General features: G+C 37.3%; 1 protein-coding gene across 1 annotated transcript in view; it reads left to right on the top strand.

The window, feature by feature from the left end:
• Positions 1-23,512, top strand: part of DIAPH2 (diaphanous-related formin 2) — a gene marked incomplete at both ends in the record, with an annotated part of 148,880 nt that overhangs the window by 17,593 nt on the left and 107,775 nt on the right. The window contains 9 exons of the mRNA XM_009869903.1: positions 316-424; positions 3,766-3,876; positions 5,065-5,183; positions 6,111-6,227; positions 7,305-7,423; positions 8,813-8,877; positions 10,632-10,755; positions 11,929-12,587; positions 18,666-18,780. Of these exons, the coding sequence (XP_009868205.1) occupies positions 316-424; positions 3,766-3,876; positions 5,065-5,183; positions 6,111-6,227; positions 7,305-7,423; positions 8,813-8,877; positions 10,632-10,755; positions 11,929-12,587; positions 18,666-18,780 (1,538 nt within the window). The remainder of the gene's footprint in view (positions 1-315; positions 425-3,765; positions 3,877-5,064; positions 5,184-6,110; positions 6,228-7,304; positions 7,424-8,812; positions 8,878-10,631; positions 10,756-11,928; positions 12,588-18,665; positions 18,781-23,512) is intronic.

The following is a 23,512-nucleotide window of genomic DNA, read 5'->3' as shown; positions in this document are numbered from 1 at the left end:
GTGTCTTAATTTTCTGAAGGTTAAAAATGGCACATTCTGCATCTTCTGTGCAATAAATAAATAAAAACATTTAGATCTCTGAAAAGAGAATTTATTAGAATTCCCAGATGTTAAACATGTTAGTTAGTACCTAGTGCTAATTAATTCACTTTGGTTTTGGTTTGCTTTCAGCTTGATATAGATCAGTGTAGGTAAATGTATTCAGATTCTCTGTCAGTGCATTATAGTCCTGAGTTGTTTAAGTAATGGGCCAAGTGTCCCTAAATTGAGAAATATGGTTGTGGTGTGCTTCTTGACATTTGATCTTTCTTGCAGTTTGGACAAGCTTTTAGGTGCTATAACAACTGCTGCTGAAAGGCACAATAGGGAACGTTTTTCTCAGATTGTTGAAGGATTGGAAAACCATGAATTCTTACAACTACAGGTGGGTTTATTTTTTTGTATGCTACAAAAATAATCTAAAATACCGAAGACCGTGTTACTGTATGACCTTTAATCTTTTTATCAGTAAAATTTTTAGTGTTGTTACTCCAGTGTTCACTAAAAGAGGAAAAACAAATAGAAGTGGGCTGCTGATATTAAATTTTTTTTTTTAGTTGTTAATGGTGTGAAACCAAGAAACTCCCTTGTCCCCAAAATAGGATTGAAGAGTCTTGACCTTAATAAAAAGAGTAATTAGTTATGTTCCTTTTCTGGGATGCCAGATACAATGCTCAGGTTGTTAAGTCTGTGAAAGTGTGCTATTATCTTTGCCACTGCTTAATCTTCTTGACAGTGAATTTTATGTGTTTTAATGAGCCAATAAAAATCCAGCTCTCTGCCTGTCCTCTGAAATGTTCTTAGTTTGTGTTCCTGGAGCCCTGAGGAAGTTTAGCAAGTTGGAGGCAGCGCTCCCTGTGCAACTTCTAGGTTTAGGGAAGAAACATGAAAAAGTACTCTGAAGTGGCATTGCTGGTTCCCCCTGTCTTGCCCCACCCAAAGTAAAAAAAAAAAAGTGTAAAAAAAACCAACCAACTCCTGTACATCTGGCATTAAGCTGATTCCATCAAAGTAATAGATTTGTAAAAAGCAAACAAGTTTGTCTTGTGGTCTCGTAGTATTTGAATTTAGAACCGCAACTGGGATACCTTAACTGAGCACACGCTTAAGTATCTTACTGTTTGAGTACCTGTGGCAAGAACATATTTTCAGTATTTTTAACCTTTTTGTAATATTACTGGATGAAAAAATAGATAAGTGTAGATCTTCTTAAAATAGTTCAGTATTTTGAAGGATTTCATTGTACTGAATTTTTCTAGGAACTCCAATGAAAAGTTTTGTTTGGCTATGAAGGATTTTGGTAACTTGATCTGATTGGTAATGACAACTTATGTTAAATCCTAGCCAATCTCTGGTAAATTGGATGGTTGACCTTTTTTGGAAAATTAATGATACAAGGACAGCCATAATTAATAATTTAGTAATATGAAAAGTAAATTAAGTGGGAGTAAAACTGCTAGTTTTAGATACTTCAGACTTAATGTCTCTGAACACAGCCATCCTCTTACATTAAACAGAAATAAGCCACAGTCAAAACTGATTAGTATCAAGTATTTTTTTTTTTTGTAGCTTTCACCTTAGTATACTGGCATTATAGTCAGCTGAAGATCAACACCTAGCTTGATGTAATGACCTTTGTGCAGGGGGCGCTTAGTTTTCATACAAAGTCATATATGAAAAACTGGATCAACTACAGTTCTGTTGCACAGTCGGTAGAATGTAGTAATTTAGATTCCTGCTAACTCTCCTTCTGGGTCCTGTGTCATAAAACGTAACGCTCTTTCCTTGGGGTAGGCACGTGGATTCCTTCCGTTTCTAAGAAATATGTAAGATCCACATGCTGGGACTTTTGGGAGCAGTATGTGCAACCTCTTAAATATTCAGGTATATAATAACTATGACAAATGTGGCTGAGGTAAGTCCGTTTTTGGCAGGACAGGTTTGAGGTGGGCAGTGTGCAGCAGGGTATCGCTGCTACCTTTCTCAACAAGAACTGCGCATTCCTTGGTGTGTCTTTGACATCTACCCTTCATCAGCCACTGGTGCATCTCGTAAGGTTATCTAGTGAGTTTTTAATTTTATTTTTATAAAACAATAAAAGAAACAATCTTCCGTGCCAGTGATCTTTACTGAGTCATGTCCCACATCACGTGTTCATTGCTGCCTGTGTCAGTGAATGAATACACCTGAGTAGCCCAAGAGTTTTGGTTGCTCTTAGAATGTAAGCATTTTAAAATTGTGCTGTTTTGGTAACTGTAAGTGTTTGCATAGAGACCAAGTGGCTGAATATCCTACTAAAGGATGCTTTTGACTTATTTCCTTCTCATAATACAGTATTTATACAGATTTTATACTAAAATCCATGTTTCAGCTGTCGTGGCTGAAAGATAGAGAAGTAGAATGCAAGCAGCGCAGGTATACCTGCATGGAAGGGATACTTTTACCATTATTAGATCATATATAGTTCAACGATAATTGTCTTAGAGCTATGTTTACCATCAGTACTTCTTTCAGAGCTGATGATGTTCAGGAAGTTTCTATAAATGAAATTCTAATCTTAATAATGCTATGAGAAGTAAGTCAATTTTGAAGTTACCTCCTACTTTATGACCTTGTTGATTTAAAACGAACAAAACCAACAACATAACATTCTTGCCCCTGCCCCCCAAAAAACCAACAAAACACAACATAAAAACACCCCGAAAACAACCCTCACTTATACGTCAGTAAAGGTACAATTGCAGGACTCACTAACTTGCTTCTGACAAAATAGTTCTTTACTTGTAATGTATTAGCACAAGCCATTAAGAAAGAGTCTCTTCTGGCGAAAGCAATCATAGCAGATGGCACCTCTTCTCTATTAATTTCAGATTGGACATGTACTTTGGCTTGTTAAGTCATGTCATAGTAGTAAAATAACAAGAAGCATTCAAGTGTGCATGATGATACTCCATTATCTGAAGATGCAGCTACCTAGAGGAAGTGCCTTTGAAAGAGTGCTTTAATAGAAATTTAAGACTCCATAAGATGTTCCATTAAAACTAAATAGTGAGTGTAATTAAAACAGGAAGGATGCTTTCATCTGGCTTTTTTTCTCTGCAGCTATTAATTTTTATTTTTATTTTTTTTCAACTCAAATGCTACATCTGTTTGCAGTTAACATCTTTTACCAGACTTGGTACTTCCCTGGAGTCCCATTTGAATCTTTTAATGTGGATCAGCACTTTCGGCACTATGCTATTGTCTACCTGTTTTAAAGTAAATCAATTAAAGTGCACAGCTGTTCAATTAAAGCATTAGCCAGTATCCTGAGACTTCAGGCATTCTGCAAAAGTGCTGTGCAGGAGTAGAAAAGACACCTGGTGATGTGGATTATTTTGTGTATGGGTATTTGGTTTGTTTTCTCATTTTCTTCCTATTTTTTTAAAATTTGTGATTACTGTAAAAACAGGCAGTTTTCGAATTGGCAAATATGGAGAAGGAGAGGGAGTTGCAGTGTGGAACTGTAGTGTGAGAGTAGCTGTCTGAAATAAAGTGTGATCCTTCGTGATGCAATTTTGACATAGCAGAAGCACTCGCAATATGAAAACTGAAGAGTATTTGATGTTGCTTAGATTAACTGAAGCGTTTCATGTGCCACATAATGAAAATACATGTCTCTTGACACTTTAGAATTAAAGAACAGTATTTATTACTAAAAGTTTTTGCTTCTGTTTCTGTTAACAGGTAGCGTGTATGCAGCTCATCAATGCCCTTGTTACATCTCCAGAAGATCTTGATTTCAGGATACACTTGAGAAATGAGTTTTTACGTTGTGGCCTGAAGAAAATATTGCCTGTAAGTCATTTGTACATAGGAATTGATCCAAGCCAACTGTTTGTGGTTGTTGAAGAGAACTAAGTTGTTTTACTGAGAGTAGCAGATGTCAAAGATTTGGGTGTGGGGAAGATCAGGCCTGGAAGGGACTGTCAATTCAGATCTGCTTTCATACTGCATAGTTGCAAATTTAGGCTTTCGTTAGCTATCTAGACTGGAACGGTAGCTGAAACAACACAGTATACGGGGAATTAAATTAGGGTAGTCAGATTTATCACAATATGCTCAAAGCATGTGCAGCGAACATGAGTCTGGCTGTGGAACCAATCTTGGATTAACTGTCTTTGTATATGCCTTTTCTGTTGTTTTCTTTGAAATTTGCTTTTCTTTAATCTGCATTATGAAAATGCACTTGGAATTTTTAAGAAAAAATCAAATATTCTCCTTCATTCTCTTTGAGACTGTGTGTCTTCGTGCAGCTGCACAGAAGGACACCTTCATGGGTAGCTGTGTGTGAAGGTGTGTGACTTGGGCAGATCTGTAGCTCCTGATCAAGTTCTGATGCTTACGTCAAGAACATGCATAGTTAAGCTGCTCGGCAGTTTCTCACAAATGACGAGTGAAGGAATAGCTGCTTGTATTTGTCTGAAACAGTATTTGTACTGCTCTAACTTTTAAGATGAGTTTTCAATCATCAGCTTTTATCAGAAGTAAAAACCTTCAGATTTTAGCACATCTGGCACTGAAACTGCAACCAATGTGTGTATGTTAATTTTTCTTAGGGTATGTGTTAGGTTTTATATCATGCAGATACTTTAATGTCTAGATACACTTGATAACAGAAGTTGTAAGGGTATCCTTCTTATACTTTATGCTTCTTAAGTTGAGTTTCTCTTTCTTAAACACCCTTATACTTTTCATTTTGAAGAAAGTGATATTAACAAGCACAAAGTGCTATTTCCTGTTAAGAGAACTCAATTAGAAGGCCTCATGTTTGTTCTACAATTCGTACCTGCTATATTTGCTGATATTTTGCCTAAGTTTCTCCTCAATTCTGCAACAATAATAAAACCCCTCGGGCACTGAGTTACAGCTTACTCCTGTTCCAAAGGTTAATGTCTTATATTTTGTCATGATATAATTCTTGAAGGGGGAGAATGCTCGCTTTTAAAAAGAGAAAATTAAGATATACTATGTCTTGAAAAATAGGGCTTGAAAGATAAGGATAATGAAGAGCTTGATATTCAGCTGAAAGTGTTTGATGAGAACAAAGAAGAAGACTTAATTGAACTGTCACATCGTCTCAATGATATCAGAGCTGAAATGGAATATCCTTTACAGAAGTGGTGTTATAACTTATTGCATCATTTAATAACTTTATTAAATGTAACTTAGAATGTCCTACGCGCAGTCTGTTTGTCACAGTTGCGTATCTTGTCAGGGACTTTCTCAAGCAGATTTCTTTTTGCTTGTTTTTGTTAAGAACTTATTTAGAAAATGAGTACTTAAATTTGTGTGTCAAATTAAGTCATTGGGAACTGAAATTTTCAGAAGTGATACTTACTAGGCTACACTCTGTTTTGTAATATATGAAGATAGAAAATTATACCTGTAGAAGGTAAGTTTGAAGAAAACATAGTTTTGATTAACTGATTTGGAATAATGGTTCCAGTAGGTTCTGAAGCACTTGAGATACCTTCTCTGGAGGTGAAGAAGCGTAAATTACGTAAGATCGTAATTTTTGCTGGCAATGTTTTGAGAGTGGTAGCCGGTACTTGAGAAACAGTGCAAGACAGATGCAACCAAACAGAGGAATATAAAATTACTACCAAGTAATGTTGATACCTTACAAAGCAGGTAATTGCAGGTAGTTTTCTTCCTTAAGAAATTAAAATGATTGACTGCAGGATATTTGCCAATAGCCTGGCCGACTTCAGAATGAATCTGAAAGCTTTGTGCGAAATACCTATTAGCACAGAATTCTGTGAGTGGATGTAGTGTAAGTTTTCACAGTAGTAAAACATAACTTAATTGTTAAACATGGGATAGTTTCTGCGGATAATCTTAGAGGTACTGACAAGCATAGTTTAGAGTGTTAAAAGTCATTACTTGAACAATCCTAGTGGGAGGTGACGTGGGTGCTTTGTGTTGTGGGGTTTGTTTTGTTGTTTGGGTATGGGCTGTGGCTTTTTTGTTTTGTTTTGTTTGGTGGTGTTTTTTTCCAAGTTCTTGTATTTCCTTAACAATGTTTGCACTGATGTCAATGAAGTATTTCATCTGCTGTATAATATGTTGAAAGATACTTCTTCTGAGAATTACTTCTTGTCAATTCTCCAACATTTCCTTCTCATCAGGAGTGATTACTACGTCCGGTAAGTGTCAGCTGTCAGGTTGAGGTTTTTTGGAGAAGCTAGGGGGAAGAATAGAAATCAAGACCGTGGTAAACTAAGTAGCTCGTAATTATTTGTGAGTAGTTGCTCTATGTTGCTGATGTGTTATTTCTCTTTCTACCTAATGTTAGTACTGAAAAGATCTTGTTAAATACAGTGTTCTTATTTCAAAGACTTAAACCTTCTTCTAACAACCGTATCCCCAAATGCCTTCAACTTGTTTATTCGAGTTTCATAGCTTCATGACCTCAAAGAAACTGAGAGTTAGTTGTGTAACTAATAGTTTTAAATACTTCCACAGTGCCTTGTTTTTTCAGTGTCAGAATCTCTTAGGTGCACCTTGTAGTGTCTTAACACTGTCAAAGTACCAGATACAAAATCTTGTTTAGTAAGTCTTTTGTTGTAAAAGATTGGTAAAAAGACTTGATATCCTAGATGATAAAAATAAGAAGTAAAATATAACCTGATAAATCTTCAGTTTATATACATATATTTTTTTTCAATTTGGAATTTGAAGTATCATCAGTTTAGGTTTGAGAGGTTCCTATTTTGAAGCCTCAATGGTATATGAAATTGCGATGTAATATCTTACACTAGTAAGAACTAATAATTTTTAACACAGAATTCCCTAATTTAGACATTCCTGATGTTGTCGTGTAGAGATGTATATCAAGAAATTAAGTTAGTAATTAACTCATTTTCTAAGTAATTGAGTACTGGTACTGTTGAAAGTGATGGAATTTACTGTGTTGAGAATGTGCTGAATAATTCTTGCAGCATATATTGAAAATAATAAAGGCATGGTTTGTTTTATTGATCACTCTTTGGTAAAGGATAAATGAAAAGTGCACAATATTCTGTAGAGTCTTGAACTTCCTCAGATGTTCTTCTGAGGAACTGCCAACAATGTTTTATTAGCTGGACTATAAATAAGTCCTTTAACTTTTACTGGCAATTGTGTAATTCGTGTATTAGGAGTTAGCGTTGTCCCATCCCTCCCCTCTGTGTTGCATAAATGATTCATGTTCTTATTATCTTGTAAAATGTGTTCTTTGTTAGACCTCAGTATTACAAGATAATAGAAGAATGCGTATCACAGATAGTGTTGCACTGCAGTGGCACGGACCCCGATTTTAAATGTAGAGGGAGGATGGACGTGGATTTCACTCACCTTATTGGTTTGTATGCTATAAGCGATTTTAGCTCGTTTTACTGAAGTGCAAATTCTTCTTTGTATTCTTCTGTCTAGACTTAAATAGACAGTGGGATTTTTTTCAGTTTTATGGAAATAAGTGTACTTGTGGAGAAGGCCAGATCAAACTCTGCCACCTTTAATAAAATGCCACTGATGAAGTTTGCTTCTCCAAAGTTTTGTTGACTTATATCTGAATAAGATATTCTTAATAGCCAAAAAATGCTCGTTGATTAATTGTGCGAATTTCAGGTCAGTTAGAAATACCAGAATTTACATTAGCATTAATTGTTAATGGATTTTAAATTATTGTTTGGTTCATTCTAAAAATATTTTCTGTAATATTTTTCAAGTATTTGAGGTTAGTTTAAGGTAGACTAATCAGTTAAAGCATTGAAGGGCTGTTGATGTTCATGTATATGGGAAAGAAGCAGATGACTAAATACTATATGATTTAAATGTCAGTTATCAGCACTTTTAAGTGTCGATTTCTGCTTTTCTGAAGAGTGGTGGGGTAGATTGTAAACAAGCGTGTCTTGGGAGTCACTGTTTCATAGGGAGAAGCAATTGCTCTGGGACAAGACATTCATTTTGGAGAATGTTTTTTGGTGCTGTGACAAAAGGAACAAAGAAAGGATGCGGTACAGGGTCACTGTGGGATGGGGGGGGAGGAAATTGCATTCCAGAAGGCGTTCTGCATGTCTGAGAAGAACTTCTGACTGTAGGAACATGATCATTTGATCTTACCTCATCTTGCCTTTTGTTTACATTGACCTACTAGTTTTAGGGATAACTGGTTTGTCTCTCCATGCCAGTTTCTACCCATAATATATCATTACTTGTGTTTGCCTCGCTTACAAAATGCTTAGTCTTACATTGTATGAAAATTCAATAGAAGTGCGTTCTGTCACTGAGTGAAGGAATCTGTACTTCACAGTCTAAATTCTTCTTACCTATGAAATAATTTTACTGCAATAAGGAAGTGCTTTATTTTGAATTCCTAATCTGGAAAGGAGGCTTTCTGATTTGAAACATCCAAAGTAACTATTACTTAGTGAAAAAAATAATTTTTTCGTCTCTTACTTAGTAGTAGATTCATATAGAAGAGACGAGCATGCAAGCTCAAATGTGTTGGAGACAAAACAGCTGTGATGATTCATCTTCCTTGGTCCTGTGTCCTCACCATTTAGTTTATATTTATGGATTTTGCTTATCAAAATATTTCACTAAATGTTTGGTCAGAGCAATCTCCTAATCTGTTGTATGTTTTTTGCCTGTTGCATTTGTGTCATGAGATCATCAAGTAGTTATGGTTGGAAGGTACCTCAGAGCTGCACTACAGTTTACCTGACTTCTCTGTGATATTTGAATCTAGATGCATGTGTGGACAAAGCTAAAGTAGAAGAGAGTGAAAAGAAAGCAGCAGAATTTTCCAGAAAGGTAAGACCTAACCATCGCTCTTTTTAATGTATGGGACAAAAGTCTTTAATGGGAGCGTTGTAGGTTTGTTTCACAGTAGAAACAGTAGATTCAAGCTTACTTGGAATCTTGAAGTAGATGAGTAGTATTAGCTGTGCATATCTTCATTTGTATTCTTCTACTGTGGATAATTATGAGAAACATTCCACTTGTTGCTGTTTTTATGGGAAAGATTCCACTTGTTGCTGTTTTTATGGGAAAGATTCCACTTGTTGCTGTTTTTATGGGAAAGATTCCACTTGTTGCTGTTTTTATGGGAAAGATTCCACTTGTTGCGCATGTCTATGCTTAAAAAACAAAACTTTTGACAGGAAAATCTTCAGAACCCTTCCTCTAGCCGTGTTTTAGAACCTGAAGAAACTTACTGAAAAGCGGCACCAGCTCTTTAGGCAAAGAGATGCTAACATTAAAATACTGCTTTATTTCCTTATAGTGCCCATGGAAAGTTATTATGTTATGAGGAAGAGTAATTTATTTTCTTATTATTTACTTTTGAGAATCTTAACGGTACATTTTGGAACCTGTTTTTTTTTTTCCTAACAGATTTATTCTTCTGGTCTAGTTGTCTTTTATTAGGAACTTGATAACTAAGCCCTATTGTGATGATGGTCAGTTTTTATTTATTTAGACCTTAAAAAATTATTTCTGTAGGAAGAATTCCAGCACAGTATATTTCTTGTAATATAATTTTTGGAGGGTGTTTCTAAGAAATTATCCTCTGCTTTATCGCTGTTGGTGTTTGTGCTGAGAGTATCTTGCTGAAACATACTTTCTCAAGCTGCTTCAGCTCCTATTTCCTGCATTATGGTAGTGGATAATTTGGTCATCTCAGCTCATCACAAACTATATGACATGCAGAATGTACTATACCAGCTGCAATAGTACTAATGTTCATATACCATGTTGTGTGTTCAAAAGCATTCAGAATTCTGATACTTGCTGTGGTCTAAGAAGTCTCTTGCAGACCAAAAGGCAGTACACGTTCTTGAGCGTGGCGATACAAATTTTGTATGAAGAGTTGAATGAAGTCATTAGCTTTTTTTCTCTTCATTATTAGATGTGGGTATGTTTCCAGTAGGAGCTGGAGTGTCTGAACTTTATGGAAAGCAAATTGTTGTGATGCTTTCCTGGCAGAGTTGCTTATCATAATGTGCTTCATTAGTGGCAGCCAACACATGTTCTTCCTAGTGATAAGTTGCTTTGTCCTTTGGGAATGATTTGCAGAAGCTTTTAAAGATGCTAGTAATCTCTTAAACAAAGCAGACAGTCACAGGATGAAAATACATGGCAAATATATCGATGATGTTGAACACTGGACTTTGATTTTGTATGGGGACTAAAGGGATTCCTGACTTACTTGGATTCCTCCTTGCCTGGGTTACTTTATGATGATACCGCTGAAGCTGCCCACATCTCCAGATTTGAGCTGGCTGCTGGAGATGCATGGTCGAGTTGAGTTTGAGAAGCCTGCAGTGTTCTGTTGGTAGGGGAAAGACCTGCTGGACTTGGAGCTAGTACTGAGTAGCATCTGAGTGGTTCTGGGTCAGGACTTACAGAAGAAATTATGTGGTACTAGAGCAACACATGCTGGACAGGACTTTTTTTAGTTTTACAAGTGCTTCTGTTGCTTTCAATGTGATACTGAATTCCTGAAAGCGTAATATCTAGTGTGGACATAAATGGACGAACACTTCTCTATCGGTTAATCATTACAGTTTGATGAAGAGTTCACAGCTCGACAAGAAGCGCAAGCAGAGCTTCAGAAACGAGAAGAGAAAATCAAAGAACTTGAATCAGAAATCAAGCAGCTACGAGCACAGGTAATAAAACTAAATCAAAGTAAGATTCACAGTTGAATTTTTTATTTTTGTAAGAACTAAAAAGAAATTACTTAGGAGTGTCCTGTCTCTGTGGAGTTTGAAATATATATATTTGCATTGATTTTGTTTTTAAGCCAGTTTAAACTATTAAGGATAGTTAATGGCAGTAACATTTTTTTCAAAGGTATATTCAACATCTGTCACAGATACTTGCTTTATTGAGGAAAAAATATCTGTAGGCTATGAAGCCTGAGTGTTTTTTTTTTTCTCCAAGTGCTTGTTCATGCTTTAACATTATTACTTCTATATATTTTGCAAAAGGAGTTTTTAAACTCTTACTTCCTTTAAAGTAGAAACAGTAAGTGATCGTTTTTTTTTATAATTTTAAGTGAACTGCCTATAGTACATAATAATTTCATAATAAAAGATTACTTAGAGGAAATAGAATGTGAGCTTTTATGATGGTTTGTGCATAGCTCCTGGTGCTGCTTGTTAACAGATATTCTTGAAGGACAGAAGTTTGTGAGGAACTTGAACTGGGGAAGGATCATGTTATCACTGCAGAAACTTCTCTAACGGTTTAACATGCTGCCATTTCTCTTCGTTGTTCCTTTTGCAACTTATGAGAATGGATATGGCAATTGCTCTTCCTATCACTGCAGAAACAACTGCAGACAGACTGAAAAGAAAGCATGATTGATTTGCATTCTCCCCTCCTCGCCCCCAAACGAGATGTCGGAATAATTATGAACAACTGTGATCCCGTAACCTCTTGCACTGCAATAGCTGCTTCAGTGATTTCTGCAGAAAATTTTGCACCAGCAGATCAGCATTGTTAAAATTCAGTGTGGTTATTTGTTATTATCATCTCTGATGCCCCAGCTTGCCAGGATATCCTAAGTGGGATAAATGTTTTGTGCATTGGTAAGAAATAAAATGCTCTTCTGTTCACTTAAATGTTACTGCTACTATTAAATTTTCTTTAAAATGGAAACAATTTGTTTTTATAAAAATGCTAGGATATTCAGTTTACTTGGCAGTTTTATGGTACATGGTATAATCTATTATTATTACTTCTCATTTAAATAGGAGAATGGTTGAATTTCGCACTTCCTTGAGGTGTAGTTTACTCTGAGGCATCCTATTTGGTTCAACTTGATACTAAACCTCCTTCCGCCCCTGATGAAAAGAGTTCCTTCCTCTCTTTTACAGGGTCCAAGTCTGACAGGTCAGCTGACAGAAGTAACATCCTTACCTCCAACCAAACAATGTGAGAATGTGCCACCTTCTCCAGCACCTCTGCCACCTGGTGGAGCGATACCTCCACCCCCTCCGCTACCTGGTGGAGTAGCAGCTCCTCCTCCACCACCTCCACTGCCTGGTGGAGTGATACCTCCTCCTCCTCCTCCACCGCCTCCGCTGCCTGGTGGAGCAGCAATACCTCCACCGCCTCCGCTGCCTGGTGGAGCAGCAATACCCCCACCTCCTCCGCTGCCGGGTGGAGCAGCAATACCTCCACCTCCTCCGCTGCCTGGTGGAGCAGGAATACCACCACCGCCTCCACTGCCGGGTGGAGCAGCAATACCTCCACCGCCTCCGCTACCTGGTGGAGCAGGACCGCCTCCACCACCTCCGCTGCCTGGTGGAATAGGACCGCCTCCACCACCACCACTACCTGGTGGAGCAGGACCACCTCCACCACCACCGCTTCTTGGTGGCGCTCCAATGCCACCAGCTTTTGGAGGTATTCCTTTTGCTCCCTTTCCGGTGATGCCAGCTTTGCCACATGGGATGAAGGAGAAGAAAAAGTATAAGCTGGAAGTCACAATGAAGAGAATCAACTGGTCAAAGGTATTACATTTGTTTTTATTCCCATTGATAAAAAATGACTTTTGAGGAAGAAGGAGGATTATGTGCCAGAGTTTACATTGGACTTCTAATAGTACCTGTGTTTTTGGGGATTAATTCAATTCTTTATCCAAAAGCAATGGATGCAGTGATTGTGATTCAGTTGGTACTGGTTTTCCAAGACGCCTTATGCTATAGGGTAAGCTCCAAGTGTTTAATGCTGCCAAGAGCCCGCAACACCCCGGGTTCTGGGAGTACCTGCAGCTCTCAATTTTGGTGGATTTTGGAGCTGAGTTCTGCGTGTTTTCAATTGTAATTGATATTGGAGTTGCCAAGTGTGTGCTTCAAAGGTAAAATATCTTGGTTAAAGCAGGTTTAAGTTACCAAATGAAATGTTTACTTTATGGATCACGTTACTACCTTTTTCAGAAAAAAGATGGGCTAGTTAGACAAGTTAAATGATTAAAGTATTGCTCAGTTTTAGGATGGAGGAAATAAATTGGGTGGAAAGCTCTTGGCAAGATGGCCATTTAGGGGCTTTGACAGTCTGGCACTTGACAGAAAGAAGGATGTTGAGTCAAAGAGTAACTACAGCTCTTTGCTTAATGGAAGTAGCTAAGAAAGTATGTCGAGAAAGGAGATGTATGAAGAGGTTTTATTTGAGTCTCGGTGTAAAACACAGTAAAACTGCGTATGACTGGGTACATGGAATTTTGGAATGTGATGCAAATTAGAACTCCGATTTTAGTTCTGTCTTCTCGGGGTTAGGCAAGCTGTGAGAGCCAGAAGTTCTGGTTTATGATTTATTTTTATTCTTGTTTTTCTGAGGGCAGGTTGAAAGCGGATCATGCTTTTAGAGACTGTAATTTTACCTGTGATATCTTCTGGACAGAACAATGCATAATTGTTCTGGTTATGCCGTAGGAATTTCTTTTAAAAATTAGGTTTAAGTGAAACTGTCATGGTGGCGATTCATTGCGTAATCTATTTTTGTTTTAGAAGCCTTGCGTGAAGCTTAAAACTTTGACTGGCTTAGAAAGAGAGGGATGGGAAGGCATTGACGAAAGAGTTTTTCCTAATTAAAAGGAATAGCTCTGTATTTACCATGATACTCTGAATAAATACAGTAATTTATTATAAATTAAAGCATCTAATTAAGAAATGAAGCCAATTATTTTGTCTTCACGTTTCTTTTGGTCTTGTGATGTGTTCTGAAAGTTCAAAAGGAAATTTTTTCACTGCCTGTCAGTGATAGTTGTACTACAAAACACACTTGAACAACGTTTTTATTTCTCTGAGAAAGGCACGTGTTTGCCCTGTTAAGACAGTTGCAATTTATCAGAAGGTTCTAAAGGCAATGGTGTTATTAAATATCAATTTTTATTGTAAGCATTGAAGAAATTTTTACTTGAGTGAATTTTTATCTATCTAGTTTTGTGTAAAATTATTACTGCATTTGATTTAGCAGTATGTGGTTTAATATTAAACTTGAATTCAAGTCATGGCTCTATGAGGTTATTAAACTGATGTTCCTCACTTCTTTACTTTAGAGATATAGTTGATAGTGTATCCTATAATGAATTTTTAAATGAGATTTTTGTTGACAGAACTCTGTGTTTGATGTTTGACGGATGTGTATTCCTGGAAGCTAACTTAGTTCCAAAACCAGATTCTTTTTAAAAACCCTGTGGGTTGCACATCATTGAACGAGAAATTTCTTCCCATGAGAGCTTTCAGAGAATGTGTGCTGAGCCCAGTGGATTTCCGTGAGGCCAGCAGGAGATGCCAGTAGGGAACTGCTGTGTCCTCTTTTTCTTTTGGCCCCGTTGCGAGGGCAGCTTGGAGAGCACGTCTGTGACTCCTCCCGGGTTTGCAGAATGAGGTCGGTGGGAGAACGCTCGCTGGATTTCAGCATTCTGCAGACACTTGCTTGTGTGTCTGTATCAAAGCAGAGTGAAAACTGTGACGACCCAAAGGAGAAGACGGGACGGCATGCGGTTAATCGCAGGGAGCGTGAATTGGTACCTCGCCATACGCTGGGTCCACGTATCCAAACCATCGGGACCAGTTTTAAGGCAGCTTTCAAGCACAGCTAACAGCATGCTGCCTCAGGGGGAAACCTGCTACATTTGTGATGTCTGATGGGGTTTTAAGTTCAGGACTGCCGGTGTGGGCTGTGATGGCACTTGTGGGTGGTTCATGGTGGGAGCTGTTTGAGTTGGTTGATGCTGTTGATGATGGTGGTTGAGTTGGTTAGACGGCTGTGCGCGGGCAGGGTTGTGGCCACATGGAGGAGCTCTGGGACTGCTCAAGTGAAATGTTTGGGCACCATTAAATTCCAGTGACTGAGCTGCTGCACAGTCTTCATATAGTTATATTTAAGCAAATTCCATTTTTAAAAACATCTTAAAACACAAAAATTTACTTGTACACAAACACAGCTTACTGCTCATGTTGCTTTAAAATCCTTTTTGGATCACTGTAGCCACTCTTATTTCCATATAAAGAAAAAAATAAACTTGATGATAGATGCAATTATCTAGTGCCTCAAGACTGAACCATCATATCTTAAACGCAGTTTGTGGTTGGCAGTTTTCTAGTGGTATAAAATGTGATACATGTATTGAGGTTTCCTGTAGATAAAATGCAGATGAGCAAATCATCAAGGCACATCAAAGGAGGACCTATTTATATGGCATACTAGCTGGTTTGAGCTCTAATTGGACTTAAGTGGGGATTGACTGGATCTCTGCTCCCCATTTGTCAGGTTATTTATTTAATCTTTGTACTACCAGCGAGTATCTGACACTTCCCTTGAAAAATGTATTTGATCTCAATAGCGTGGTAGTACCAAGAACTTAGTAAAATCAAATTGTTGATGCAGGTACGCTGGTCGGTGGCTACCGTTCATCATTGCTGACCATAAATTGCAATTTAACATTGAAGAACTGTTGAATGTGTAATTTAAATCATGCTCTGAATTAGCGCAATGTTTTTCTCAGAATGTTTTCACAGCTGGTAAAAGCATTGGGAAATTTGTATGGATGTAGATGGGTGTTAACATGTTGTAGTGGCTGGAGTTGGATGCCCTGGGATGTCAGATGTTGCTCCTGGCTGAAGATGCTGTAGCTGTTCCACATGAAGCCTCTCAAGTGGATCCTGTCGTTGCGTAGCACCAACGGTCCTTTGCAGGCTGCTTCCACACCATTGCTAGCACCCCAGGTCATCTGTCCGTGGGGTGCTTGCACAGCTGGCCTGCCCCGTCAGATGTGGGGAATTTCAGTTTTAAGGTGGACACACTTGGGGCAGCAGCAGTGGACGATGTTTGGAAATCATTTGAGTTTGTCCCACAGGGTTTTTCAAGTGATTCAGGCTAAGTTGCTGTGGATCATTTCTGATACAATAAATGGTAACGACAGAAGACCTAGACTGTCTTCTGATATTTTTGAATAATTAATCTTACTTTTATTTAAAAAGAGAATTGAACTTACTTAAATTCTCTGTCTAAATAAAAAGTAATCTTAGGTTTTATGTTCCTCTAAATTCTGAATATCGAATAGGGAAATGACTGTTTCTCTCAAGTGACGAGTCAGAGCAGTATGATGAGGTAAAATCTTTGTGGAAATGCATGGCATGTCAGTTTATAGTATCTTTTACCAGAATAATTAATGTTTATAACTTATCTCTAGTGTTTTGCCACTGGATTTCCAAATATTTGGGGATGTGCTGAAATATCTAGCAGCATTAGATTAAAAACAGGCTTTCAAAATATTCAGGTAGAAGGATATTCAGAATAGTCAAACATGTTTTTAATGTATTAATTTCAATAAATGCTAAGATAAATTTGAAATTCACTTTACTTTTTTCTCCCTATAATTCTTATAAAGTAATTTGCATGTAAGGACTTTCTTGGTTGTGGGAGGAAGAATTAAAAGTATTGAGGGGAAAAAAGACCTTAAATCTTTGGTTTTGATTAACAGGCTTCAGTGTGCATTCTTAGTGCTGCAGTACAATACTAAAAAGAATAAAGAATGTATGAGTTATCATACTGGAAAATATGCTCAGGTATTGCTTTGAGGAATATGACATTATCCAGTGTTAGAATCCAGAGATTTGGGGATTGTTTTTTACCTTTGAAATTCACCTAGCCATATGAAAGTCTTTAGTTGATATACTCTTATGACTTATTTGAATTATACAATTTTTTCACCTTCAAAATCCATGTATATATTTATATTAAAAAGGTCACTTCACCGCCTATGAAATGTTTATCATCTGTTGAAAATATTCTACCATTGAATGTCCTTGACTTTTTTCTGTTTAGAAGGTGCTCTCTTCAAAGCTCCTGTAATACAATTTTCTGTATTTTTTTTTAAACTGTTCTTCCTCCTTTTTAAAGGAAATTCTCATGTTTTAGAAATGCGTTTCCACCTGGGCTTTAAAGAAAATTTTTGGTGGCTATTAGTTAAGTAAGCTTCTTTTAAAGTCTTTGACTTATTGATTTTTATATTAACCCCTTTTATCTCTTTGAGTATTTCCATCTGGACTTTTTTTCCTTATAGAATATGGATTTCATCACAGATTTATATTTTGCCAGTTTTTTAAGGGGGAGCAAAAATTATGTATGCGATTGGCAATATGGTGCCCTTCTGAAATTGCTTCTCATCTTTGACTCCGTACTTCTTCTGGTTAGGATAATTTCTTTCCTACAATTTTTTTATCGTTTTCATTTCTTTAAGGGTCTCAAGCAGGGAAGAACTCGTGCCATATGTGTAACTCAGGCTTTCTATATGCAGTTGTCCTTGTTAAGTAGTACCTGATTCCAGAGTCAGTTGCACAAGTTTTGTCTGTGAAACATATTGGACCGCTATCCTGTAAACATATGGGAAACTCAAACTTTTTAGGATATAATACATACGTGTCATTGCAACCAATTTTTTTGTAATGAACGACATTCATGCGTTTATGGGAACGCTGTGTGTGACCGTGGAAAGTAACTGCAGGTGGACGCTTTGCCCAGGTGCTCTGGGAAGAGTGCCAGAGCTCTCCTGCTTACTGAGAGAGAGGGAAGTCTGTGTGATCATCACTTTTAAGGAGCCATGATGTGGGAATAAAATTCTTAGTGTTTTAATTTAGTTCCTGTCGTCATAACTGTCTTCGCCAAGAGCGTTGGGTTAAGGTAGTTTTTAAAAATGCCTTACGTGCAGCTGGTGCTAAAGCAGCTACGTGCTAACAGATTGGTCACTGGATAAAAGGTGCAGAACCAAGAGATTGCGGTGAAGTTTACAAATAGGTAATGATAAATTTTCTGCTGCCCTCTTGAAGTTAAACAGCCCTTGAAGATTAACTGGCATTTAAACAAACGTAAACAAGAACTGATAAGACTTTAAAAACTTGAAGGTGCACATACTTTGAAAGCAAGATAGCTGCACTGAATCATACATCAAGAGTAAAATCAGCTTTCAGCTTCTGTGCTGAAGAGTAATTTTTAATATAGCCAGTATCAAATAAGATGCTGTAAACTGTGTTTACAGTTGAATACTTGAAACCACATTTAAAAAAGTGCTATCAGGTATAAAATTATTTCTGATACATAGAAAGATAGTTCTTCCTACAGACTTAATATTGAGATACTGAAACGTCTATATTGACGTATCGTTTGCAAATAAGGTATTTCGTACTCTGGCCGTGTAAGAAATGCTGTTCCTTCTGCAGTTCTCAGGTAGCAGGGATGCATATCCATGGTGAAGAACTTGGGAACTGTCTAGAAAGCAATCAAGGGAAAGGTGCACCACTTTCAAACCCAGATGCTAATGTGTTATCAAGCCTGGTGGGAGTTGTTGAAGGGGAGAAATACAGTAAAAACCATTGTGTAGTCTAGGGCAGCGTAGTAGTGGGTAGTTCATCTGATTGTGTTTTGTTCAGGAAGCATCGTCAAGAGGACGCAATACCTGGAATGTACCTGAGCTTAATTGAGTCCAATTGTCACAAAAGTCTAGTAGCATTGGCTTTAACTTGACTATTGAAAATACTGATTAATTACTTTGGACATGATTTTTTTTTATTATTTTTTTTTTTCAGATTGAGCCTCAAGAGATAGCAGAAAACAGCTTTTGGGTAAAAGCTGAAGAAGATAAGTTTGAAAACCCAGAACTGTTCGCAAAACTGGCGGTTACCTTTGGAACGCAAATGAAAGGTACTTTCTTATTGTACTTTGTATTGTCTTTTTATTAAGTTTAAAAAAAACCCCTGTACAATGACAATTTCTCTTATGCTTTGTGCAATACCATGGAATTCATATAATGACTTTATAGCAGGAAGATGTTTTGAAATGTATGTTTTTATTAAGCATAGCAGTCTTGTTACAAGAATTGCTCCTCCCTTGCTTTACAGCATGAGAAGAGGAATGTTCTGTAATGTCTCTTAAAAGTATAGGCTATGTTGTAGACAGTTGTGAATTTTCTTCAAGTTAAATTGTAATAAAATTTAAATTCCAGTCTTAAAATCATGCTCATCGCATTAATATTCCTGGCTGCAGGAACTGTAAGTTGCTGGGTTCTTTTTGATATTCCACATGTGGAGGGTCTGTTGTGTAACCAGAATTTACTTGTGCTTGTATCACTCTGCTAAATCGAAATCCTCCACATGTACAAGTAAGACTTAGAATACGGTAATTACAATATCCAGCTGAATCACATAATCACAACTCCATAATAAGCCTGCAGTCATAATTCTGCAGTCCTAATTCTGTAATCCGTGGGTTTCAACCACTGTTCTTTTCAGGTTATTGTGTTTGTGTTCTTAGTTGTTGCTTTCACCATTTTTTCCTTTTAATAATATATGCAACTCTCTTAAGAAAAAAGTCTTTAAATATACTCCTTTAACTTGTATTTAAATTTATATTGTGTAACCTATGGAGCATCCCGTATGAAGTTTATATACAGTGAAACTGCATTGTTACTTTCCTAAGTGAAGGACGTAATTTTGTTTGCAAAGGTTGGATGTGTGAGTCCACACTCTTGAAACTGTTTGCATAATACCATGGGACGGTGTCAGGTAGCCTACAGGTTTGTGTTGAAACACAGTGTGAAATGGGTCTATTTTGACTACTAGAGAGAACAACACAGTGAGCAAACTATGCTGGAGCTCTCTGCCCAGTGTAACTGAGGCTACTCAGTCTGTTATGTAAATAGCTCTTCTGCTGTTGGTTTTACATTTGGAAAAAAATCAGTAATTTCTCAAACACTTGATTCTTTCAATAGGAGATACAATAATATTTATAACTTGAGTTGGGAGTGCAGTTACAGCTGAATGTGGATTATCATTTTGAAACTGCAATCCCCTTCTAAGCTCCACATGGCTTTCAAATGGCCTTTGAGTACTTCTAAAGCTGCACACAGCCTCTTCAGTTCGTGTCATTATGTTCCTCGGTTAATGGTCAATTGATCAGTTTTTCATATGTGGCCATTTACTGGTAATTTGTTTCAGGCACTGAAAGTACTGTCCAAGTACGGTTCAATAATAACTTACTCAGGAGCTAATGAGGAAACCCAAGAAATTAGAGTCCAGGAAGTGGTAGATACTGCAAGAATGAATGCCTGGGCTAGCTACAAATCTTTTGTCCATTTATCAACTAGTTAGAATATGATCTACATTAGGGATATGTTGTTCTTGACATATCTGGTTCCATCCACTTTCAAGTGTTCATAGGCAAAATTTGAATAAGCAAACACTCGCTTAGGATTTTGAAGCAAATGTGTGTACTGACTTGCAAGTGTGTTTGTGCTGCTGATTTGATTTTTTTCCACCTAAACTTTTTGACTTTGAGAATTAACAATTCTTAGGATGATTTGTGTTTTAACCATAGGGAATCATCTATTTTAATTTGAACCACTACAATGCTCTCACTTCTATGAATTATTGAGGATTTTATTACTTTAGGTTGTATTGTTCATAGAGTTTTGTGGTATCCTGTTTGTTGTCTGAATTTCAGGGAAAAGAACTGCAGTTTTTACTAATACAGTGTTTGAAAAATTAACTTGAGTCTCAGAGAACCATAACCTTCCTGAACCATTTATTGAGTAGATTCCTTGAGTTATTTCTGAACGTCTCTTTGTGCACTTTTGAAACCCCTTCAAAGAGTTTGTTATGGCTGTGTTTGTCACAAGATAAATATACAGTTCTTTCACTCAGACCTCACGCTCTTCTCAGTAGTCACTGAATTTGAGCCGTTAAGTATTCTGCTTTTACAGTTTCCCACTTTGCTCGAAATGTTCGGATAACACACACAGGAACAGCAAAGCATAATCTGCAGCAGTATAACATTGTTTTTCCCATACCAAAGGCTGATAGAATTTGAGTTCCTAGCATTGCAGCGAGGTTCACGTGATGCAGAGCTGTTCACTGCTGTGATGGCAAGACAGGAGAACCTTTAAGGGGGAGAAGCCCTAGCAGCACATCACACAGTGGAACGAGACCTTTCGTAATGAAAACGACACGCTTCTGCCTTGAGCTGAATTCTTTCATCAGAAATCGGGAGAAATGTTTCTGAATTCCTGAAAAGCTGCTTCATTAAAAATGCTGAAAAAACCCTCTTGAAATTTTGACATAGCTGTCGGTTTCATACGAGAAGAAATTCGTGTTGACATAGTTGTGCAGTTCTAAATCAACACAAGTTCTCCAAATAGCTTTCTGTGGTGATAGCCTTGCAGATATTTTTCTTCTTCTTCCTTATGTTGTTCTCTGTTAATGGCTGTAGAAGATAACGCACTATAATAAGACATGGGAAGATGGTTAAAAATGCCACTACATATTGCCTAGGATATTAACATTTTATTTGGCTGACCACTAGAGAAAGTCAGTTTTGTCTTTGAGTTCAAGATTTTCTTAAAACTTGGAGACCTACTACAAGTCAGGAAGAGTCTCAGCATTTAGTTACAACACAGGCTCAACTAATTGCATCCCATAAGCAATGGTTTTCTGCAACTGTTATCTGCAGAGCAGAACATTAAGTGATATTCACGTTTTTTCCTCACTTTTTGGTTACTAACCACAGGTAGCTGGGATCTGGGATCAAATTTCTATTCTGCTTTAGTCCCATTTCGTTGGGCAGTCTCCTAATATATTACAGGAGAATGATAGAAAGACAAATAGAAATGCATTTTATGTTCTCTGGAATACAGTCAGCATGAAAAACAAGTACATGAATGTGTGGAAGAAAACTGACAATTGCCAAAAGCAATTGCGATGACTTAGTTTACTTTCTTGTCTTTCATGGCGTTTCGAAGTGCCAGTGGGAATAATAATTGAAGTAAACCAAATGATAGTAGACACACTTATTAGCAATTTATCATTCCATATAGGTTGGAACACTCAGATTTGATTAAACCTCTGAATTCTATTCCTGACTTTCCAGCACAATGAGAAAGAAACTTTGAGGTTTATCCTCATTTAACATAGTTGTGTTTTAAGATACTCTAATAATATCTTAAAGGTGGTTGTCACTAAACCATGTGCTGCCTTGCTGTCTGAGTGCCACCTGTTTTGTTTTCAAGGAAGGCAGCCAAAGCTGCAGGCAAGTGATGCTTCTGGAGGCCAAAAGTAGAGGGATGAGGGGGAGGAGTCATAGTAAGACACTTGTGAAGCACCATTTTCATTAATTAACGAATTATTGCATTCGTCAGTTAGCTGCTTGTGAAACATAAGAATGTTTAATCACAGAGCACCGGGAGCGAAAAGAAATGATCCCTGACTGGGAAAAGAATTTTCTTCAAATATACTTAGATCCAAGTTTTCATTTAAAAAGGATGCCTGAGGTTAAGTCTTGTGATGCTAATTAGATACGTAATGCTGATGCCCCATGAATATGCAGGTTCAAATGAGTGCTGACACTCAGAGGGCAGTATCTGGTCTGTGAAATCAGTTACTGAGCACCGTTAGAAAAACATCTGTTGTACAGGGAGCAATGGAAACATTAAGAAGTATTCCCTTTCAGACTTTACAGGATTTTGAGAACTTAAGGTGTGAAGTAAATTAACTGGCATCTGATTATCGGTGTCTCAGTACAGTCTGGAAGGATTTTCTGCGTTTTTCTTCAAGAGAAATACAGATAATCCAAATACCTTTCAAGGGCCTCTGACAAATGGACTCCAGGGCTTCAAATTTTCATTGAAGTTCTTCGGTGAGTGTTTTGAGCTTGGAATTGTGCTTCCAGATTCAGAGATGGAAGCGATGGTAGCCTCACAGACCATTTTGGCAAGTAAATGATTTTCCAGGTCAGGCACACTTGAAAACACATGGGCATCTGTGGTGGTCAGTGAGGAGTTGGGCGTTCCTAAGATGCGGGACGGTTACTGCAGCGTGGGTGGCAATGAAGCGCGTAGATGTACATTTCCTTGTGCGGCTCCCCTGAAGCAAAGAGTAAAGATGGTGTTACTTTCCAATCAGTTACTTCTTTTCCTTTGACCTAGTTAATTCTAAGAGAGAATCCGATATCATCCAGATTTTTTGTTTGTGAATCCTGTGTTACTTTGAAGTGAAAGCAGTGATTTTGCTGGTGAAAACATGCATCATCCTTTTACAGTTTTTGAGTCACGACTTGAAAATTTCAGACTCAGTTGTATTTGCTTTGCAAAATAATCTGATCATGGATTGATTTATGTTTTGGTATTTAAATAACCAGGAGAAGGAATTCTACTGAGCTATTGTTAGCTTAGCCTTATCTTTTTTATTTTTGAAAGAGTTAAATCTTACCTGCAAGCAACAGTTTCTTTAGATAAGGTTTTTTATTTTTTATTTTTTACAAGTAGGGTAACCTTTTACATTGTGAGGTTTTCTCCTTTTTAAAACTTGTGTGATCAGTTTTAAGCATTGTGTGATCACATAAATATTTTCTTAATTACAAAAATAATCCTTTCCAGTTTATGGAG

Source organism: Apaloderma vittatum, unplaced genomic scaffold (assembly GCF_000703405.1).
Source record: "Apaloderma vittatum isolate BGI_N311 unplaced genomic scaffold, ASM70340v1 scaffold2155, whole genome shotgun sequence".
Classification (NCBI taxonomy): domain Eukaryota; kingdom Metazoa; phylum Chordata; class Aves; order Trogoniformes; family Trogonidae; genus Apaloderma; species Apaloderma vittatum.
Note: the sequence above shows the minus strand (reverse complement) of the source record. Positions and strands in the feature narration are given on the sequence as shown.